General features: G+C 29.4%; 2 protein-coding genes across 6 annotated transcripts; both read right to left on the bottom strand.

Annotated features, from left to right (window-relative positions):
* Nucleotides 1-2,225: 2,225 nt before the first annotated feature.
* LOC106386939 (defensin-like protein 161) lies at nucleotides 2,226-2,746 on the bottom strand. Its single transcript, XM_022698339.2, has 2 exons — nucleotides 2,626-2,746; nucleotides 2,226-2,523 (listed from the first exon to the last, which is right to left on the bottom strand). Exons 1-2 carry the CDS (start codon nucleotides 2,675-2,677, stop codon nucleotides 2,339-2,341), a joined length of 237 nt encoding a protein of 78 aa, XP_022554060.1. The 5' UTR covers nucleotides 2,678-2,746; the 3' UTR covers nucleotides 2,226-2,338.
* Nucleotides 2,747-14,489: 11,743 nt separating this feature from the next.
* On the bottom strand, nucleotides 14,490-16,391 carry LOC106390037. Of its 5 annotated transcripts, none has more exons than XM_013830410.3 (4): nucleotides 16,213-16,391; nucleotides 15,949-16,076; nucleotides 15,106-15,320; nucleotides 14,490-14,984 (listed from the first exon to the last, which is right to left on the bottom strand). In XM_013830410.3, the coding sequence occupies exons 2-4, from the start codon at nucleotides 16,060-16,062 to the stop codon at nucleotides 14,702-14,704; spliced, it is 612 nt and encodes a 203-aa protein (XP_013685864.2). In that variant the 5' UTR covers nucleotides 16,063-16,076; nucleotides 16,213-16,391; the 3' UTR covers nucleotides 14,490-14,701. The 5 variants fall into 5 exon arrangements, with proteins under 5 accessions (XP_013685864.2, XP_022555896.2, XP_022555895.2 ...); XM_022700175.2 differs by having other exon boundaries at nucleotides 15,973-16,076; nucleotides 16,213-16,386; XM_022700174.2 differs by having other exon boundaries at nucleotides 15,949-16,081; nucleotides 16,213-16,375.
* Between the last annotated feature and the right edge of the window lie 1,185 nt (nucleotides 16,392-17,576).

Here is a 17,576-nt window from a genome sequence, read left to right as displayed (position 1 = left end):
CAATTCATGCATACAATGTCTTGTTCTCATCATTCTATCCTTTTCCTAGAAGATTTCAAGTTCTACCCCTTCTTTTTTTCATCATTCTCAAACCCTAAATACACTAATTTCATTTCTCACCAAATGAACATTCTTTTCTATCTTTTGATTCAAACCAAATAGGGGGCTTTATTTATTTATTTAGACTTAGATCTTTTTGGCTCAGCTCTTTTCTTTTCTTTTCCCCACTCACTTATTGTTTGCTTGATTCTTTTTTCCTTTTCTTTTTTTATTTGGGAGTGGGATCTATTCATACTCTAGAGCTTCTGTTTTCAAATTTTCTTTTGTCCCTAGGGGTTTCTTACTTTAAGCACTCTTTTCGTTCATTTTTTCTCACTCAATCTTTCTCATTCCCAAGATCAGAAGAATTTAAACTCACAATCCCAACAACCATCATAGAGGCTAGCTCAAATGAGGTCCTAATGTTAGCCAAAGATGAGAACAACCCATTGTCGCTCATAATACTCTCAAGATTTTGCACATGACATGCTATCAATAAAAGGCCTCACTCAAGCAAAGTAATGTTGGCTTCAAAGAATGATGAGGTTAATGGGTATGGGGTACCATTTGGGTTAACAAAGATTGGTACAAAGAGAGAAAGATAATCCAAATGTGTATAATATCCATGATCAAGTATGCAAATGCCCATATGCAAGAGAGATTAAGTTCATTAAGATTTAGTTCATTTGGAGTTGGTTTCAAGAACAATATCAATTGTCATGTCCCCGATCCTGGGTAGGATCGCCCGGACAGACCTTGGTGCGAGGAGACACACCAGTAAGGTCACATGACCTAAAGATAAGCGTATCATGGTCCATTGGCATGGTTAAGGACATCAGATAGCTGAGACCTAACCAAGACAAGGCGGAGAAAAGCTCAAAGGAGTTGGGCGAGTGTTACGGTAGCTGGACGATGCAATGGTGAAGCTCAGTCAGCTCATGGAAGCTCGGAGGTAGCTCACCAAGTGTAAGTCAGCATGGATCATGGAAAAACTTAGTCTAGGTCTGGAAATAGGGCAAGAGACTTAGAAGGATTGAATAAGATGAAGAGAGCAAGCTGGACGAAGTGTCTAGCAGCTAGGCGATGCAACCAAGAAGCTCAACCAGCTGGACGAAGCTCGGTTGGAGCTCAAGTAGAGTGTGTCAGCTCCCTGAGCTGGATGGACTATCTCACTCAGCTGGGTCAGCTGGGGATCAGCTCAACTCAGCTGGACTGAGTGTTCAGGTCTCGGGCAGTTGGGCCGGGTCCGGACAGTGGTCGGGCCATGTGGACGACCCATGTGCGACGATGGGCTGATGGACTCTTGGGATCGGGCCAGGGGCTTGGGTAATCCGTGAGGGCTTCAGTGTGACTTGTCTAGGAGTGGATAAGCAGGCCCAAAATATCTGGTAACTGCCATAGGCGAAAGGGTGTGATTTGGACCATTGATTAATCCATGGCCATAATTGATACCGAAGGGATGCAATGGTTAAGAAGTAACTACCCCTTCTTCTATATAAGGAGGGCAAGTCCGTGGGTTTTCAGGCACGACAGAGTTTCCTCCTACACCATGAAACACAAAAAAATACAGAGAAAAGACATAGAGTTGGTCGGATTCAACATCCAAGACCAAGAGTGATTTGAAGGCTATAAAGAGGCAGTTTTAGGAGAGATCAAAGGGGAAGTTATGAACGATTCTTTCATGGATCATGTGATATCAGATACTAGAGAGACACCTCATCTACAGGGCACACACATTCGCTTTTACGACCAGCTCGAGATCTTTTATTCTTTTGGAGTAATACGATGAACTGATGTTCCGCTGTTGAGTACGACGGCAGATGCGACGTAGAAAGAGAGGGAAAGAGGATGTTTGCGGTTTATATAAAAAGGATAAAAACATTCAAATGGCAAATTTTATGTAACGACTAAAAAAAAATTTATGTAACGGCTGGAGTAAAAGAAGAATAATAATAATTAGAGTTGAAATTAAATTCATGGATTAAACAATAAGATGTAACATCGTACGTATGTTTTGGGGATTTAAGGTTACTTTGAGACGACAATAAAACTGAAAGAGGGGGAAAGAAAGAAAGCAATTTGTCATGAATTATTGGTCGTCACTCGTGAGTGCCTTGGCATAGTTAACGTGAATATATTAGATGATTTGATTGGTCTGAAGAAAAATTTGACTTGGATGGCCTAAATTAATTATAAATCGATATCTTTTATAGAATATAGAATTTCATAGGTTTTATTTTGATCAAAGACCTTACATTTATTTAATATATTTATCACATCTTTTCATAAAGTTATCTCTTTAACAATCATATCTACAACGACAGTTAAGAGGTCCAGGAACGTTAGGATCGTCAAAACAATATCCAAGCCCGCCATAGTATTGCCCGGCGCAGTCTTGAGCGCAAAAGAACCTTATACAGTCTGTTCCTACTTTAAGCGTTATTTCACATACCTTTCCCTCAGTTTTTTCAACCATTAAACATACTACAAAAGCATGGCATTGACGAAAAATATATATAAAAATATAATCATTTACTTAGAGATCGTAATATTTTTGTTTAATTGGAAATGAGAAATTGAAATTACCTGAGAATACAATCATGAGTACAAGAAAATAAGAACAAGATAACTTTGCCATGATCAATATTCTTTGTTTGATATTTTTCTTTTCGGCGACTTTGGTTTAGTAATGATGTCATACTTATATGTCTATATATACTGGTCGTAAGGTAAGGGGTGTTCTTTTTTTCTTTGTTTACTTTTTAGCACATAAAATAAAATTGTTTGCTTAAATGAGAAAACAATAAATAGAATATAATAAAATAAAATATATCACATTTTATTTTAAATAGACTTTTGACTATTGAAGAATTCATTAGCGAAATAAAGATAAAATAATCAGTCAGTTTAATTAGCAAATTCATTTAAATATAGATATGAGGTCAAAATTTTGTAGGTGTTATAAAAAGAAACTAGACATCTATTATGGAAATAATAATTTAAAAAATACAGTATAGCCAATTAGTCAAATGTAATTAATGCATTCTTGATTTTGTCAAATGTTATCCTTTATTGGTCGAAAATAGGCTTTTGACTATTGAAACAACCATTAGCTAATTGCAGGAAAAAATCAAATGTATCTTTGATTAACAGGTTTATCTAAAGCTCCGAATGGTAACAACGTATTAAGCGATGCGAGACAAGCGGTACAATTGCGGTGCGATTAAAACAGTAATAAAAATATATAGATATATGGTATATGTAGAGATTTTTTGTTATTGTTAACTGCGGTGCGGTGCAAATAGTAACATTCATAGCCTAAATGGAGAGGACTGAGATTAAAACATTACCATTCTTGTTAGAATACCGTTATTTTAATAATATTATTTAATAATATAGTTCAAAATTAAGTATAGAAAGTCCATTGAATAAAATCTCATTCATCTAGGCTCAAATTTTATATTTGTATTAATAGATTTTTATTTCGATATATACATCTTATGCATGATAAATTCTGGTTTTGTTTCCACTGAATAAACCAAATTAAATTAATGATTGTTAATATTAAAAAGGGAAATTGCCAAATATAATCCATAATTTCAAACACAAAAGTATACTCCAACTTGAATCAAATGCAAAACTAATCCAAAAGACTAGTGAAATTACAAGTAGTCCCTTATGACTAAACAAAAAATAGAATGTACTTTTACGAATATAACCTTTGGAAGTCTTCTAGGGGCTTTGTAAGTCTTCTGAGAGAAGACTTCATGATATTGTAGATCTTAAAAATAATTTATAAATTTTATTCAAAATATTTTGAAAGAGGAAAAATTGAAATCATGTAATTATAAACATTTATAAATGATATAAATTAAGATATAGTAAAATTGAAAAGTTTTCAACACAGATGAGTGAATGTAGTGAGTCATAGTATTCTTTGGTCTAGCGTTTGATAATATATGTTGTAGTATTGTTTGTATTTTTAGGATTAGATTTTGGAAGCTTAACATATTTTTGGAAAATTAAAATTTAAGTTATATGTGTTTTTCGTATATATTAAACACTTTCAAAGTTTATTTTAAGTTTAGTGAAGTGTTTTTTTTCTATTTAGTTAGTTATTTAAGTTTAGAGTATAAATTTAAGGTCTAGAAGTGGAAGACTTCCAGAAGACTTCTGGGCGAGTAGTATATTTAGAGGTAGAACACTTCCAGGAAGTCGTCTAATATAAGACTTTCGTGAAAATCTTCCGAATAAAAAATATTTAACCTAAATGAAACTTTTTGTCTCCATATATAAAGAAAATGTATACATTATCTCTCTTACTCTCAAACGGCTGCAACAAAAATGTAATGATTCTCACTAATACTCTCAAACCTTTTTCTAATCTCTTTTAACTTGAAAACATCAAACTTCATATGAATGTTTTATTTTTTTTGTCTCATCTTACTAATTTAATCTTATTTTTGCAGTTTTTTATCACATGGTTCTCATCTTCCACTCTTTTAAAGGTAAATCTATAAATTTTGAATATCTATTTTTTGTGTTATATAAAGGTAGATATATCTAATCTTCCACTCATTTTCTCTTTTTGAAGCCATTAGAACGTTTTTGAGTATGCAAGTTTTTCTGATTTGGTTTTGGATATGCAGGTTTTTCAGATCTAGATCTGACAAAAATTTATCTTATAATGCACCAGAAGAGTTTCTGGAAGTCTTCTGACTTCATTGAAGACTTCCTGGAAGTTTTCTGACGTAGTCTTCCCTCATGTATCCCCTTTCATAACATATTTAAACGTTTTGGTAAGTCTTCATATCTGATTTTCTTCATGTCTTTCTCACTAATTTATCTTGCTCTTGCAGGTTTTTTATTACACAGTTCTCATATTCCACTCCGTTAAAAGTAGATCTATAAATGTTGGATATCTATTTTGTGTGTTCTATAAAGATAGATCTATCTAATTTTCCACTTATTTTCTCTGTTCTGAAGCCATTTGAACGTTTTTGGATATGCATGTTTTCAGAACTGAGTCAGATTTTGGAAGTCTTCTCGGAATTTGTGAATTCTATTGTAAATTTGAAGAGATATTAATGAAAGTTTTAGTAAATATATTCATTTTTACAATATTATTTTGCCAAAATAACTTGAGTTTATTGAAGTTATTGCTACAACTTCAATAGCAAAACAAAAAAATACAACAAATTAATCAAATTTACTAAAACTAATGGAGAAGAGTTCTAAGAAAACTTAGTCAAATTAACAAAATATCAAACATTACATATGTTGAAACATATAACACTTTCACTAGAAGTTTTTTGGGAGGTCTTTTGGGAAGTCTTCTCAGAAGACTTAAATTTTAAGCGGGAAAATAAAATATAAGCGGGAAATTTAAGCGGAAAATTAAAATTTAGGCGGAAAACTTAAATTTTAAGTGAAAATTTAAATTTGAAATCTCATGAATTTTTTTTTAAAAATGTATCTTATGATCTAAGAAGACATATTAAACCATATAACTTGATAATCTTGAAGTTACTTAACACTTTTGAAAGTTAAAATAAATATCTTAAAGTTACTTAACAAGTTTGCAAAAATTATAGGGGAAGACTTCTTGAGTTAGCTAGAAACATTAATAAACGTGAATGTTGTTAACCTCATAATTAAAATTAATTAAGTTATAAATTTCACCCAGGAGCCCCAATATCGATTAATATACACGAATTAACAAGAAAATGTTAAAAAACCTTTATAGTTTTAGAGAAAATGAAAGTTTATTAAACATTGACGTAGAAGACTTCCACAGAAGTCGTCCGCCAGAAGACTTCCATTTAGGTCATTTTTGCATTTGAAAATTTACAAAGGAAGACTTCCATAGAAATGTACTCTACAACAGATTTTTTTTTTGAAGTCTTCCTTTGTAAATATCGGCTTACTTTTGTTTTTGAAAAAATCTCGAAAATACCAGAGAAAGTCTTCTAGGATAAACAGGTTAGTTTTTAAATTGACTGAACTGTGTCAGAAATTTGACTTTTTCTAGAAGAATTCCATGAAAGTTTTCCACCGGAAAAATAAAACTCAAAAATTACATTTAACTAGACGACTTACATGTAGGTCGTCTCAGGTTACTTTTGCAATTGAAAAATAAAAATTAAATATTTAATTTTAATTAGACGACTTCCATGTAAGTCTTCCGGCAGAACACTTACACGAAAGTCTTATGTGATAACGATGGTTTAACCAGAATCTCAGAATAAAATTCTGGAAGACTTTCGTGTAAGTCGTCTTTCGGAAGACTTACATGGAAGTCGTCTAATTAAGATTTAATATTTAAGTTTATTTTTCAATTGCAAAAGTAACCCGAGATGACTTTCACCGATAGTGAGAAGAATTCCGTGTAAGTCATCTAGATAAAGTCAAAATTATGACACAATCCAGTCAATTTCAAAACTAACTTGTGTATCCTAGACGACTTACCAGGAAGTCTTCACTGGTATTTTCGAGTTTTTTTTTGTTAACTATGAAAAGTTGGAAGACTTCCAGAGAAGTCGTCCCTAAAACACACACACAAAGTCAATGCAAAAATAACCTATGTATTGACTAGAAGACTTTCGTATAAGTTTTCAACGACCAAAAGACTTACACGGAATTCTTCGGACGAACATATCTGCAAAAAAAAAAAATAATCAATTTCATACTTTCAACAAGTGAGATAACTTGATAAGCCTCTCCTATCACAGATAACTTCACCACGAAACAAACCCACTTGTTAATGACTAAGAATCATGAGTTTGAACCTTACAAAGTTTAGAATCAAAATTTTGGCATATTTTGATGAATATAGAGAGAGAAAGTGAAAGAGATGTAGTTTGTGTGCATAGGTAATGAGATATGGGTATTATGCTTGATGTAAATGTGGAGGCTTGTAGAAGTCACCGAAGAAGGTATCATCGTATTCCCATTCTTAACAGAGTGGAAAATGAAATAGAGAGGTTCAAGAACAATTGGGTGCAAGAGGAGGATGTATCTATGTGGAAAAATGAGAAGGGATGTTATAAAAGCAAGTTTTCCACGAGAAGTACTTGGTTGGCAATTCGAGAAAGCCACCATGAATGCTATTGGCATAAAACCACTTGGTTTAAACATGCTACACCGAAGTTTGCCTTTATATTCTGGCTTGTTATGAATGGGAGATTATCTACTTGTGATCGAATGAGAAGTTGGAACCAGAACATAGATGAAACTTGTGTCTTGTGCCAGAGCTCCCCAGTGAAGCATTTGTTTTTTGAGTGTGCTTACTCTACTCGAATATGGGAGAGTCTAGCTAAGGGTGTGATGAATGACCAGTTTTCGGTCGATCTAGAGCAAATTTTTTTGTTTGCCTCAAATGGTCTGAGTTTGAGCAGAATCAAAATCTTCACTCTGAGATATATTATGCAGGCCACAGTTTACTCGGTGTGGAGAGAAAGAAACCAATAAAGACATGGAGAAATGTCATCACCAAGTGAGGTGCTAATAAAAAGGCTCGATAAAACTATGAGAAATAAATTTACTGTTATCAGAAGAGGAAGGGGAGATAAAGATATGGAAGGAGGAATGATTACTTGGTTTGAGTCAAGATTGAATAATTAGGAGAAGTTTCTTTTTTAAAGATTTACATAAGGATGCTTTGTTGTAAAAAGATTTTTTTTCTTTTGAATTAAATTTAACATTGAATTCAAAAAAAAAAAAGGAGATCTCAAGAGTAAAAATCGAAACATTGTTGCATTAAGAGCTTCAAATTGGTTGTTCATGGTGGGTTGGTGTATTGATTGCAATGACAATATTGTAAATACTTAATGAAGATGATGATGACAAAGTAAAACACTAATTTTTGAAAAAAAAAAGAAAAAAAAAAGTTATGACATTTTCGTGAATAATCTGAACTTCTGGGGTGAATAAGGCAAATGAAAATTTCAAAAAAAATTATGGGTTAGTTTTATGTTTGACTTTTTGTTTTATATCATATTTAAAAAAAGACCTATTAATAATCCATCGTTCATTTGTTGAATCGACTTGTATCCCATATAAATATAAAAGAACAATATATAATATAATTAGGGGTTAGCCGCCCTACGGACGTACGAGTTTACATTAAAACTATTTTATATTAAAATATATTTAAATTTTATAAAACATTTGAAAATTTACATAATATTCAAAATAATAAATATAATTTTTTTTTATTCTAAGATCAAGTTGTAAATTTTATTATTTTTTGTTTGTTTAAGTTGAAAAAACCCACTAACATTAGTTTTTGTTAGAGAACACAAAATTTTCAAATAAAAAAATTATGGAAAAGTTAATGATTTATATTTTTCCTATTTGATTTCTATTTCAGTTAGATATAGTTGAACAAAATTCAAAATATAAATAACTAATTTTTTTTCTAAGAGCATCAGGTTTTAATATTATTACGTTAGCTAATTTTCTCATGATAATAAATTAATAAACCCACATCCAAACAAAATCAACTGAAAATCAAATGTAATGTGCTAAAATTATAAAAGTTATATTTTTTTTCCAACATCTTTTTTTGGCAACCATAAAATTTATATTTAAAGTAATATTTATTAGTGTCAATAATGTCATAAATAATAATTAGTATATATTATGTTACACGAAATGATTTTTTATAATGTATTTTTTCAGTCTATATTAGATTTTCAATTTATAATGATATTTTCTTTATTTTTTAGTGTTTTACTAATTATGTTTTGTAAATTATTTTAGCATATGTTGAAATTCTTTTATAAAAAAATATTTGTTGGAACTTTCGCTCATTCTATTTGAAAATATTTAGTGTTATAAATTAATAAAGTATTACATTTCTAGCAGAATTTATTTGAATTTCATATTCTATCATACCAAATAATTTACTTCGAATAATTTAGGGTGAACCAAACGTAATTTGACCAAAATAATTTAAATGTGGCATAACCATTAATAATCTGAAAATTAAGATGAACCAAACTGTGCACAAATGATTTCTAAAAATTGTTTTTCTCTTTAAAGACTAAAACCAAAAAAAGTAAATAATTTTTTAATATTTTCAGTGTTGGCTGTATTGAATGAATGCACTAATAAGTATTTGCGCGGAAATATTATTTTTGTTTTGTTTAAGATTTGACATTTGTTTACATAACCTAGTTGTAACGGACTGTACTTGTAGGGGCATTTCAGGTATAGAAGTACCACACTAAGCCAAAAATTCACTTCCTATCATAAATAATTAAAGACCCAACTAAAAGTAACCAAAAGTGTAAAATATTTTGTAAACCGAGTTTGTTATTATTAATCACTAAATTCATAATCATAAAAGTCTCAAACCACGCTATGTCATACACAATAATAAACCGGTTTATTATTTGTAATCACACAATATATAATTGTGGAAAGCTCAAACCGTGTCATGTTATGTAGCAAACGACATCTTAGTTTGCATAATTTATATATCTGGTTTAACAAAACATGCCTAAACTGCTTGATTATAACAAAAGAAATATGCTATAATCAATAAATCTATTAATCATAGGCATCTGAAACTCTGTCTTTAAATTGAGGCAATTAAACCATCTGTATCGACGTAGTGATGTTGATCTCAAATTATAGGTTTATTAATTGATGAAATAAGTGTCCAATATGGTTTAATGTTTGTTGAGAAAAAGGTGATAATTAATATGTTAAAACTTGTATGATGATAATAAATAAATAGTTATTAGGCAAAAGTTATAGTAACTAGAATAAATTGAAAGTTATTTCTGTAATGTACTTAATTTTAATAAGATAAACTAGATTTTTATGTTTGTTTAGAAAAAGGTGATAATTAATATGCTAAAAGTTGTATGATGATAATAAATTATTTTTTAGAATAAATAGTTATTAGGAAAAAGTTGTAGTAACTAGAATAAATTGAAAGTTATTTCTGTAATGTACTTAATTTTAATAAGATAAACTAGATTTTGATCTGCACTTTTAAAGCGCCGGTTTGATTGTTTGGTAAAAATGCTAGTTGATATTAACTACTAGTTTTGAATTATCATCTACATATTTAGATTATAAAGTAATTATATGTGTGTCCTTAGTTTTATTCAGTGTTTTTATATACGATCCGGATCTACGGTTGAACCGGTAAATCTAGTGATATGTATATAATTCAGTATGAAAAACATGTTAATTAAAAATCCAATGAAACCTGATACAATTTTAAAAATTGTCATTAACTCGTAACTCGACACATGTTTACCCAGTAAAATACTCAGAAAATCTGATAATATTCTTAAAAATATTATATTCTTTTAGATATTACATAAATTAAATAATTTATTTGATTTGTGTTTTTTTAAACTTTAATGAATTTTTAACTATTTAAAATAATGAAGAAAACGATATTAGAGAAAACCAAAATTTAAAATAATGAAGAAAACGATGTTTAATTTTGTTAAGTTTTAGAGGTTCTAAACTATAATTTTTAACTATTTAATTTTGTAGATAAGATCAATGTAATGTACCGGATATAGATGAGCGTTAGATTATCTTTTCCTTTAGTTAAAATCTTACCATAGGCTAAATTTTAGGATAAGTTGTTATTAATATTTACATTGTAGTTGTATCAAGTACTAGATATGGGCATGTGCGTTACACATGTTTTGCTTGATATTTCAATTTATGAAAATATTAAAAATATAATATTTTAAAATATAAATTTATGACTTTTTGGATATATTGTGTGTGAAACTTAGTGGATGATTGGTAAATGTTGTATCTTTATATTTATTTGGTGTAACTTTCATTGTTGACTTGTTGTAGATTTCTAAAACATTAATTTTTTGTTCTGGAAATAAAGCTATGTACAACCATATTTTGATTTTGTAGAGATTTTTTTGCCGAGAGTTTTTTAAGAAAAAAAAAGCTCGATTGGTTGACATATATAGTTCTAGACTAAATTTCGGCTGTTCAGAGCATCTACATCCACAACCAATCATCCCCTTATTTTATGAATATGAATTTTTTTATTACGTAATTTTTGATTCGTTTTATATTTTAATAACCAAAGTGTATATGAGAGTTATTAACTACCTTGTACCTAGGCTTAGACAAAATATACATACTTTAATGTTTAAACTGAACCTAATCCAAAAAGGAAAAGTATAAGAAAATACAAAATAAATTAAAATTACACTAAGCCAATCAAATCAATAACAACATCAAACACTTTATTATGCTCATCTTTTAATGTTTGTATTGATTACTATATTTGTTTTTGTCATATTGTAATGACTTTGATTGGTCACATGTGGTACACTTGATTAAGTTTGAGTTAAGACTATACCTCAAAAATGTTACCAATCATGAATTGGTTTAAATTTTTTGAGTTAATGTTTGAGTTAAAGTGTGTTATGTTTGAGTTATCTCTTTGATAAAATTGATAAGTCAAGTGCTAACTCAACATCAAACAAAATCTCATGTATTAGAAATTGATTTAAATTTTTTTTTGCATTTTGTTAGCATCTTACGGTTACTTCTGAATTTTAATATCTTTAATTATTTTAAATACACTATAACATGATTTCTCACGTCACTGATATTTTTCATTAGTTGCTAAATCATTTAAAAAAAACTGTATAGTTATTAACTACTTATAACTATATACACGTTCTTTTTTTTTCTTTGAATTATTTAAACAAAAAAATTCTATAAAATTTAACTGTTAATTCTGTTTAGTAACTAAATTTTTACATACAATAAATTTTATGTAAATATGTATACATAAATTTATATATATTTCTTTAAGTTTATATATATATATATATATATATAATTTTTTAAGTTATTTTGTTAAACAGATAATAAATGTTATTATAATTTTCTAAGTTATTTTGTTAAACAGATAATAAATGTTATTAAAAATTTAAATTATACATACTGCAACTTATACATCAAAAGTGTTATCAATCAATTATTTTAATAAAATAGTAACTCATAATTATACATCAAACTCACAGCATAAATCTATATTTATACCATATAATTTTTACCGGAGATTACATCGAACTATAACTTTTATCGTAACTCAACACTAATACTACGTGTCACCAATCAGAGCCAATATTTTATGGTCATTTAGTGATACTTCTATAATCATTATATGATTTTTTGCATTTGTTACTTTATATATATATTGGTTTGCATTTGTTATCATTTATCTACTTTGGTTTTAATTATATATATATCTTTAGTTGCTTACTTAATAATTTAGTATAAAATGTTCTTGATCGGTATTTTCATAATGTAATTTATACGTGATAAAAATATCTATATTTTATGTTTTGGATTTTGTTTTGATTATTGTGGCCATAAAAATATATTTGCATGGTGAAAACATGTCTCTGAATCTTCATTGTGTGAACAATATTTTATAAGAAAGCATAACTTCTTAATTAAAATTTTGCGTTGACTAAATCTTAAACTAAACATTAGTACATGATATAATAAAGCTGAAGAAGACACCATTGTAGGTCATTGATAATTCTTGTAATTTCATTTTAAATATAAGACGGTCGAAATCAGATATATCATCTGAATTTTTCGTTTTCTGCTTTTCTTATATGATTATTCATTTTTTCTACTTTGAATTTGTAGTTATAAAAATATACTTTTCAAGAAGATTATGATGCATAAATAACCCTAAACTATATTTCCGCTTTATTTCCGCATGTAAAAAGTAATTAATTTTAATTATAAAAACATATAAGATTTTTCTAAAATAAAAAGAACTAAAACATTTACCTTCTACAGATGTTTATTATTCATAGAAATGTTTGAAATGATTATTCTAGAAATCTTTATTGTTTAGGATTTGATGAAAAGAAATCTACTATTAAACATTCTTTTACAATTTTCCTATGTTTAAGATTTTTGAAAAGGATAATTACTATCAAATAATTAAATCTTTAGGATTTTAGAAAAAGAAAATTAGTATTAAATAAATTCTTCTGCAAATATTTTAAGCTATATTTTAAAAACAAAAAGCTTAGAAAAAAATAATATTAAATAACATTTAAAATATTTTTTTCAAATCGATTTTTATTATCTTATTATATACTTTTTATTAATCATGAAACATTTTAACACATGTCAAAATTTTAAAAGGAAAAATTACAATCACATAATATGTTACAATTATCTTTTCTTTAGGATTTTAGAAAAGGATAATAAGTATTAAATAAATTGTTTTATAAATCATTTTTTGTTTAGGATTTTTAAAAAGGAGAATTTCTATTTAAAATACTATTAAATAATTTTAAAAAATTTATAATATTAAAAAATTTATCAAACACTCTTTTACCATTTTTTATGTTAAATATTTTAGAAAAGACAATTACTATCAAATAAGTTTTAACCAATCTTTAGAATTTTACAAAAGGAAATTAAGTATTAAATAAATTATTTTACAATTTTCTGTTGTTTATAATTTAAAAACAAAAGAAGTTTAAAAAAAATACGATTAAATATTATTTATAATATTTTTTTAAGAAAACTGATTTTTATTATATATATTTTATTAATCATGAGCTTGTAAAACTTTAAAAGGAAAATTACAATCACATAGTATATTACAATTATCTTTTATTTAGGATTTTAGAAAAGGAAAATTAGTATTAAATCATATATTTTACAATTCATTTTTGTTTAGGATTTTGAAAATAATTTTTTTTTATAAAAATACTATTAAATAATTTTATACTATTAAATAATTTTTAAAATTAATATTTATTATGTTAGTATCACATGTCACAATATCAAAAGAAATTTACTGCAATAATATTTTGCAATTATCTCTTGTTTAGAATTTTAAAAATTGAAATTACTCTTAAATAATATCTATTGTTACTTTTTCAATAAAATATATTTTTGTTATTTTCTTAGTATATTTATATTTAATTATAAAATAGTTTAACACATGCCACAATCTTAAATATATAATTGTCATGTGTCACAATCATGTTAATCAATTATCTTTTGTTTAGAAATTTAAAAAGGAAAATTTACTATTGAATAATATCTATAATTAATTTTTTAATAAAATTCATTTTTGTTATTTTCTTAGTATATATATTTAATTATAAAATAGTTTAACACATGTCACAATCTTAAATTTTTTAGTTTCATGTGTCACAATCATGTTAGCTAGCAATTTTGAAGAACAAAATTTTATATAATAAGTATAATAAGATATTATATATAGTAATATTAAAAATTTCTACCTATAAATAAGTTGGGTATACTTTTGTACTCTCTAATTTAATAGTATTTATATCACTAATAGTCTAAACTATATCCAAAAGACGATGGTTTGAAATTAATTGATATCAAAACTGTTTTTAAATTAAGAAGATAAAACGAAATCAAAAGACTAGTTAATCAAGAATGTGAGTAGATATATACAGCTTAAAAATGACAATGCATCAGGTTCAGTAACAATTCAAGTATATTTAAAATCAAATATTATTAAGAACATAGAAGAACCAGAAGAAACGAATAGTTATTTTCCTAATCAAACAAGCAATAGAATAATGTAAAAAACCATTTATTAATACCCAATACTAATAATCGGATGCAGATTATTCTCTCAAGCATCAATCTTGAGATTAACATCCCTAGAGGAAGAGTTCCCATTGACGTTCCTGTTCTCAGTTTCATCAAAATGGTCTTCACGTGCGTTATCAGCGAGCATCAGAGCGACCAACCAGAAAAGGCACGAGTCTAATGAAACAAAGGCACCTCCACCAAGCAGACCGGTCTTAGCCGTGGGGCAACTGGCCTCTAAGTTCCGATGGACATTACGTGTCAAGTGAAGTTGCTCTGTAATGGTTGGCCATAGCAACAGAGACAGTGCCAGTCCAGATGTGATCCTACAAGAAAAGAAAATCATAGGCAACAAATAAACTCAGTTAATATAATCAAAAATCTACACCACACCAACGCACAGCAGAAGCAATGACAGAAAGTAAAAAAAAAGGAATAATTGCTTACAAGGCAATGTTGAAGAAGACAGAGAAGCTGGTGCTTTTGAACAAGACAGAGTTGGGAACAGACCTTCCCTTGTAAGACATGAACAAGGATTTGTATCCAGCTATTGTGCAGGCAAGGAGAAAGGCAGCAGAAAGGTAACCCAAGGCGACAGTTGGATCAGATGGATATTTGCAGATAACTACTCCCTTCCCGTTTATAGGAGTCCCAGACGCAGGCTACCATAAAAAGAAACCGAAATGACAAAAGAGAAAGCCTATAGAGAGAAGACCAATGACAGGTCAAATAATTGTGTACACACAGAGATATCTAGACCATTAGAACTACGATGAAACAATTGGCTTCTTGAGCAGTGGCAAAGATGACTGCATAATGCCCACTCCAAGAATTTGGGAGTGATTGCCATGTTAGTAAAACAAACGTAACATTTTCCATGGACCAAAGATAGCACAAACAACAAGCAAAACCATCATAACCAAACAACAATTACAAAATCCAATCATAGTTTAGAGGTTCTGATATCGCTATGGTTTCAGCAGACCATCAAGAACTGTGACAAAGACCCGAGAATTTAGTAAAACAAATCTAACCTCTTCCATTCAGCAACACGAACAAAAGACAGCAAAAACAAACAACAACCAAAAACATGTAAGTTTCTCTGTGGTTAGATAATAATTATGAAGCTGTAACAAGGCTAATAATGCAGGGGATCACTGTTCGATGCATAATTGTTTCAGAGTGAGCTTCCTGTGATAATACCAAATCTAATTTCCGAATTTTTTCAGTAACATGAACACAAAATCGCAAGCAAGACCACCCTAAACAATAAGGAAATTCAATATTTACTCGAGAAGACGAATAAACAAACACCTTCTTGTTCTCCGCGATGACTCCAAGAAGGAAGGACAAGACGCCGAACAAAGAGACGATCAACGACATATGCTTCATAGTAACCGCCATATCTTCTTCTCCGTCTACCCTACATCGTATCACGACGGAGATATAAAGTTCGATTTCCCCCAAACAGATAAAGTTTCACTAAAACATAGAAACCGAATCAACTAAGAACAGCCGCCGGGAAATCGAACGCCAAATGAGAGAAATACTCACCGCGACGATGAATCTGGAGATGGGAGGATGTGGTTGATTAGATTTAATTTGCACTGAGAATTCGGATAAGCCCTATAAGAAAAGTCTACGAGTGTCGTTTTTGGGATCTGTAAAGATTCTGTTGACTTTTATAACAAAAAATAAAGATTCGCTAGTTTTAAAACGTATCTGCATCTCTATATGTTGATAATGATATGAACGGAATCCACCATCACTGATTCACTTTTCTATTAGGCCTCATTCCGATCAACCCAATAAGGAGAATAAGCCCATTTTTATGTTGAAAGTTCAGCCCAATAATAGGCTCAAGGGTTGGTTAATTAAGACAAGATTTTTGTCGAGTTTCCATGTAGAGGCAGGCAGGAGAAGGTAACGTAGCAAAAACGAAACATTCTTATTCGTCATATTGTTTTCATTTTTACAAAGTGACAACTCTTGTACGTTATTGATGCATTGTGTAGTCTATGCAAACTTTCTTAGTCCGTCCAAAAAGTTGTGTTTCTTTTTCTTTGGTTGTTCCTGTAGTTGTCGGCTATGTAAACGATTTTGTTCACTTTTTCCTTGAAACTACCAATGTGTTCTAATTCAGATTTGGAGTCTGGGAAATTAGTGAATCATTCTGTGGCGTACAGGTCTTAGTGGCCAACTTCGGAAAGTAGGAAAAAACAACAAAGAAAAGTTATATTAATCAAGTTTTCAGTAGAAATATAAAATTCTATCAATTTAAAAAGTTTCAATTATACGCGCTGAATAGAGCGGTTTAGAGTGTAATGGTTTATCATCGGAGGTGAGAGTTAAGCGACGAAGTGGGAGAGCCCTAGACCCTAGCTTAAAGACAGTGAAAAATAATAGATGATTAGGAGGCTTCTTTGGGTTTATCTGACGCATCAGCCTTACCTTTTAAGACTTATGTAGAAACTGAGTGCGATAGGCCGCGAGTTAATTAAAATGACCCAACAACCATTAATTCATTACACATCCCTGTTCGAAAACTCACCGCCGAGGGCCGTAAAATCACCAGAAAAACGTAACTCGGGCACCAACGGTGACGATTTAGATTGATTCGGTCCGAAAATCGGGATTCTTAAAAAAAAAAATTTACTTGTTTCATCTTATACTCGAGTAGTATATGTTTTCATGAAAATGGCAAAAAACGAAGAAATTGATGTATAACTCGTGAAAAAATATGAGCCATCGGAGTCAATATTGCAGAAAACCTAAACGTCTAAAGAAGAAGACGACTTGTAAAAGTCATAATTGCTTTTAATTAAACTTAATCATAAAAATATGCAAAATACCCATGGTTTCTATTCGAACTCATGTTGTTAGCATTTTTAAAGATGTGTAAACCGCTGCACTAAGTG

Source organism: Brassica napus, chromosome C3, assembly GCF_020379485.1.
Source record: "Brassica napus cultivar Da-Ae chromosome C3, Da-Ae, whole genome shotgun sequence".
NCBI classification, from domain to species: Eukaryota; Viridiplantae; Streptophyta; class Magnoliopsida; order Brassicales; family Brassicaceae; genus Brassica; species Brassica napus.
The sequence above is the reverse complement of the archived record's forward strand: the minus strand, read 5'-3'. Positions and strand labels throughout refer to the sequence as shown.

Excerpts from the sequence above, each read along its gene's own strand:
- LOC106386939 (XM_022698339.2), bottom strand. The coding sequence starts at position 2,677 with ATGGCAAAGTTATCTTGTTCTTATTTTCTTGTACTCATGATTGTATTC. Across the intron at positions 2,524-2,625 it reads ACTCATGATTGTATTCTCAG|TATGTTTAATGGTTGAAAAA; the intron begins GTAATTTCAATT and ends ATGCTTTTGTAG.
- LOC106390037 (XM_013830410.3), bottom strand. The coding sequence starts at position 16,062 with ATGGCGGTTACTATGAAGCATATGTCGTTGATCGTCTCTTTGTTCGGC. Across the intron at positions 15,321-15,948 it reads TTGTTTATTCGTCTTCTCGA|CCTGCGTCTGGGACTCCTAT; the intron begins GTAAATATTGAA and ends TTTTTATGGTAG. Across the intron at positions 14,985-15,105 it reads GTCTTCTTCAACATTGCCTT|GATCACATCTGGACTGGCAC; the intron begins GTAAGCAATTAT and ends CTTTTCTTGTAG.